Source organism: Echinops telfairi, unplaced genomic scaffold, assembly GCF_000313985.2.
Source record: "Echinops telfairi isolate 266 unplaced genomic scaffold, ASM31398v2 ScPeMD7_7424;HRSCAF=8462, whole genome shotgun sequence".
NCBI classification, from domain to species: Eukaryota; Metazoa; Chordata; class Mammalia; order Afrosoricida; family Tenrecidae; genus Echinops; species Echinops telfairi.
Window position 1 is genome coordinate 49,715,562 of NW_022111324.1, and position 4,969 is coordinate 49,720,530.

General features: G+C 44.1%; 1 protein-coding gene across 2 annotated transcripts in view; it reads left to right on the forward strand.

Moving 5' to 3' along the window:
* The window catches only part of MDM4 (MDM4 regulator of p53), a 54,036-nt gene extending 49,073 nt beyond the window's left edge, over positions 1 to 4,963 (forward strand). For both annotated transcript variants that reach the window (XM_045298010.1, XM_004699828.2), the window contains exon 11: positions 2,107 to 4,963. In XM_045298010.1, coding sequence (XP_045153945.1) covers positions 2,107 to 2,679 — 573 coding nt within the window. In that variant the 3' untranslated portion in view covers positions 2,680 to 4,963. The remainder of the gene's footprint in view (positions 1 to 2,106) is intronic.
* Positions 4,964 to 4,969: the final 6 nt, after the last annotated feature.

Consider the following 4,969-nt stretch of genomic DNA (forward strand, 5'->3'; position numbering starts at 1 on the left):
ACCCACTATCATGATCCCAATTCTACCTTACAAAACTGGCTAGACCAGAGGATGTACACTGGTACAGATAGGAACTGGAAATACAGGGAATCCAGGATGGATGATCCTTTCAGGACCAGTGCTGAGAGTGGTGAATCCGGGAGGATCCAGGGAGGGTGGCATAAAAAGGGGGAACCGATTACAGGGATCTACATATAACCTCCTCCCTGGGGGACAGACAACAGAAAAGTGTGTGAAGGAAGACATTAGACAGTGTAAGATATGACAAAATAATAATTTATAAATTTTCCAGGGTTCACGAGGGAGGGGCGAGCGGGGAGGGAGGGGGAAAATGAGCTGATGCTGGGGGCTTAAGTGGAGAGGAAATGCTTTGAGAATGATGAGGGCAGTGAATGTACAAATGTGCTTTACACAATTGATGGATTGTGATAAGAGTTGTTTGAGCCCCCAATAAAATGATTAAAAAAAAAAAGAATCCCAACTCTTTCCGGAGTTCCTTGGAGTCTTTCTATAACACTTCTGATGACGCCTGAGGCTCCTGGAGAACATCCCAGGTTAACTCTCATGGCCGTCTCTCCGCCTCTCAGTCTGGACAACTGAGTTATGGCTTGATGGTGGAGAATGATTGACCTTCGTTCTGAGAGTAATAAAGTCGGCCTGTGGCAAATTGCCGATCCTATCAAAGCCAGGCGATTGTCAGAATTAAATATACTCTTGACTTTTTCCAGGTAGCTACCTCCACATTAAGCAAGCGAAGCATTTAGAACTCATTGAGCTTTCACGTCTCCTAATTGTAATATGAGACATAGAGGGGAGTACTTGGCATTCAAGCACAGGAATGCCCCTTTTTCAGAGGGTCTGACTTAGGCATACTGTTACTACCAGGATCCTAGAAGTGAGTAAATTTACTAGTTTTTAAATCTCATTTTAGTACTACCTTCCTCTTTGTCAATTTTTATAACATTTGCTTGTAGGAAAGGGCAAAAAAGTATTCTCTGTTCTTTAGCAGCTTCTCTGATGAAAGAGTAAATTTGTGTACAAAGAGGATCTAGTATTATAGAGGGGCTAGGAGACTTAATTTAACTTTCTTAAAGAAAATGATAGCAAATTTGGGCTTGAAAATGGTGTTTATAACACTATCACTATTCAACTTCCCAAGACTTCCTTACATGTAGCTGTAAATTTGTTAAAACCCTGAGCTAGATTTTGGAATACTGAATGTTTGCTAGATCATTGAGGTGGTGAGTTTGACCTCCTTTCCCTTTTGCTTAGCATCGTGTTTACCAGTTGTGTTACCAATTGTGTTAGATTAGTGAAGCAAATTCATAAGCATGCATATGTGTACAAGAAAGATGTTTATTTACAGGAGCAATTGAATATTGAGAAAACAGCCCAGCCCAGTCCAGATCAAGTCCATAAGTCCGATATTAGTCCACATGTCCGATACCAGAGTCTATGAAGTCCTGACTCAAGAAATACCTGCAATGATGCTGCCAAATGCAGGAAGCTCACAGGCCAGTGGGTGGGAAGTCTTGTGGATCCAGTGGCGTTGTAATCGTCTCCATATGGCTTCTCTAGCACCCAGGGCTGCATCAGGATAGGTCCATGCGGCTTCTCAGGAATGTCTCGGAGAGAGCTAGCATTAGAGGCTCCAAGGAAGTGAGGAGAGAGAGAAAGAGTGAGTGTGTGTCTTCTACATCCAAGGAGGAAATATACGAATTCCTAGAATCCTCAGGGAAAGGCCATGTCCAACCAGATGCCTCATTGGCTATAACCTGATTGACAGACTAGACTCCACCCCTTCATTCTTAGTCCTCTCAAGCCCCAAATTGACACCTGATTATGTAACTACCACACCCATGAACCTATTGTCGTTCAAGTTGATTTCGACACAGATCCTACAGGGCAATATAGGACTCTCCTAGGGTTTCCAAAGCTGTCTGTATCTTTGCTGAAGCAGACAGCCTCCTCTTTCTCCTGTGTTTTGATTGGTGGGTTTGAACTGCTAGCTTTGTGGTTGGCAGCCCACTGCTTAACCCATGCTGCTACCAGGACTCCTTGTTCACCAGTGAGTGAGCATTAATCAGCTGCACTTGTGTTTTATAGGGTGAATGGCAGTGTACTGAGTGCAAGAAATTCAACTCTCCAAGCAAGAGGTACTGTTTTCGCTGCTGGGCCTTGAGGAAGGATTGGTATTCAGATTGTCCTAAGTTAACCCACTCTCTTTCCACCTCTGATATCACTGCCATACCTGAAAAGAAGGAAAATGAAGGAATTGATGTCCCTGATTGCCGGAGAACCATTTCAGCTCCTGTTGTTAGGCCTAAAGATGCATATATAAAGGAAGAGAATGCTAAGCCTCTTGAATCCTGCAATTCAGTGGAATTCTTGGATTTGGCTCACAGTACCGAAAGTCAAGAGACCATCTCAAGCCTGGGAGAGCACTCCGATAATCTTTATGAGCAGAGAACAGATGCAGAGAGCATGGAGGATTGCCAGACTCTCTTGAAGCCCTGTAGCTTATGTGAGAAGAGACCTCGAAATGGGAACATTATTCATGGGAGGACAGGCCATCTTGCCACTTGCTTTCACTGTGCCAGAAGATTAAAGAAGGCCGGGGCCTCTTGCCCGGTGTGCAAGAAAGAGATACAGCTGGTCATTAAGGTTTTTCTAGCATAGCTGCGTCAGTGGGCTGCAGAGAAACCAAACAGGGTCCGGTCAGGAAGGAAAGTTCTAGCATTAAGCCTCTCCCCTCCATTTGACCCATTGCATCCATTTATCTGCTCCTATCAAGCTCTTCTGGGCCATTTTTGCTTCTAACCCCCTAGGAAAATTGAAGGGAATTCCATGGAATGAGATGATCGGTTTGGAGACTATTAACCTGAAAAACCCCTTACGTGACTTCATCTCCCCCCAAAGGTGACCTAGGAAGGGGTAGCCGCCAGTGAGACGAAACGCAGTCATTCAGTGACCACATTCTTTGAAACAAATCCTTTCTTTAGTTCATTTTACTCCCTTTCTCTTTCCTGTTTGGAAATATTCTCAGACATCAGAAACCCGTGGCTGCTCTTAGAGAAATGTTAAAACCAGCAAAAGGATGGTGACGTTAGGTGGGACTGGATCCCTGCATCCTGGAGTCAGGCGCCATGACTCTGTGATACCAAGATGAACAAGTCTTGCGATAGAAGGAGATTTCTGAGTATGCCTACAACAGCTATTAAAAGTTTTTCGCTAACACATCCTCAAAAGAATTTTGAAAAACATATACCCCTTTGCACATCTTAAAAAATAGATATGCTCAGCATCCATTGTAATGTTCCCCTATGTGAATTCACTGTACACATGTGAGTCAAGGCCAACCAAAATGAGCTTTGGTGGGTTCCTGGCAGCCCAAGACCTCCCCTTTCCCCCTTTCCAGGCAGCCACTTGCTCGTTTCCGGACTCTGGCCCTAGATTAGTTTTCCTTTTGCACATTGTTTATATCTAACTTACAGATGAATATATTTACATACAAAGGCATTTGTATATAGTTTTTGTCTTCGGAGCCTCAAAACTATATATAGACTTGGCTGATTGAATTGATAGAAAAAGTCCTGCCGTAGATGTAAGCAAAGCTCGTCCTCATTTTAAAACCATTCAGCCAGCCCAGACTTCACTCTTGGTGAGAAAACATCTGACTTCTCATTTTTAGTTAATAAATGGAACAGTGTAGTCTTGGGCACAATTCTCACTTCGAAAATAGGTAGAGAAGGTACAGAATTTTCCACCCAAACTTTGCCTCTATCGTGACTTCTTTGGGTGTTTTGTGTCGATTTTTGTTTTTCCTTTTTCTCTTTGGTGTCTCGAGGGTTTTGCTCTGAGGCAAGGCTTCAGAGTGTGCTTTCTAGATAGGTCTCCTTTATTTTGTGCACAGGGAATATGGCGACTGTGGGAAGGGAAGCTGTCAGAGAGAAATGACATCACTGGGGGCATGTTAATATGAAGGCAGTATATATAGAAATGGAAGATCTTGACATCGCTTTCATTGTAGCTGCCATGTCTGCTTACCTCGTGGAAAATTCTTGGTGCACCCTCAGAAGTGTGAATGTGTTCTTTGGAAGATTGAGAAGGAGTGCAAAAAATCACCTGGGTTGATTGTTAGGAATATCTATCCCCACCCCATCTTGACTTGACTCTCACAGTTGTCTGGCAGCTCCAGTGTAAGTGTGTTACTAGTCACACGTTTCAGAGCCTTGCTCCCACAGGGAGGGGTTTTTTCCCTTCCCATTTTGCCACTGGCTACCAAACAAAGTGGTCAGCACCACGAGACATGTACAGAGCACATAGGTTTTCCATTGAACAGTCTGTACGCGTTTTCTTTCTTAACATTGATTGGAATCCTCACAGTGTAACAGCACTCTTCCCATTTCCTCCCTCTGCTTTCCAGTTTGACTTCTTCCCTCTCCCTTGCTTTATCTTGAGCTTTATCTGTGGGCAAAAGCTGCACCTGTGATCTCATATGGCTGATGGCGCTGTGGAGGGCAGATCTCCCTGGTGTTATGGCCACGTTATAGGCTTGGCCATTGTTTGGTTGAGAGTTGAGCCATGAGGGTAAGTTCACTTCCAGGCTTGAAGGGTGCCTAAGGTACACCGTCTAATAGCCGGGTGTTTTTAATGATAAACTTAGAGATTTTAAAAACTAGATTGCACTTATACTCAAGACCTCTTGTTTTGCACATGAAGCTTGTCTTAATGACCCTGTGCTGCTATAACAGAAATGACACATGTGGATGGTTTGACCGAACAAATTACTTTTCCCCCAGTTTGAGGGCTAGAGCCCAAGTTTGGAGCACTGGCTCTAGGGGAAGGCCTTTCTCGGCCCTGGAGGAAGGGTCTTGCCTCCAACTTCAGGTTCGTTGGAGATCTCCATGTGTCTTGGCATCGCTCTTACCCTATCCTTGCTCAGCCCTTTTGTTGAATCTTACATTTC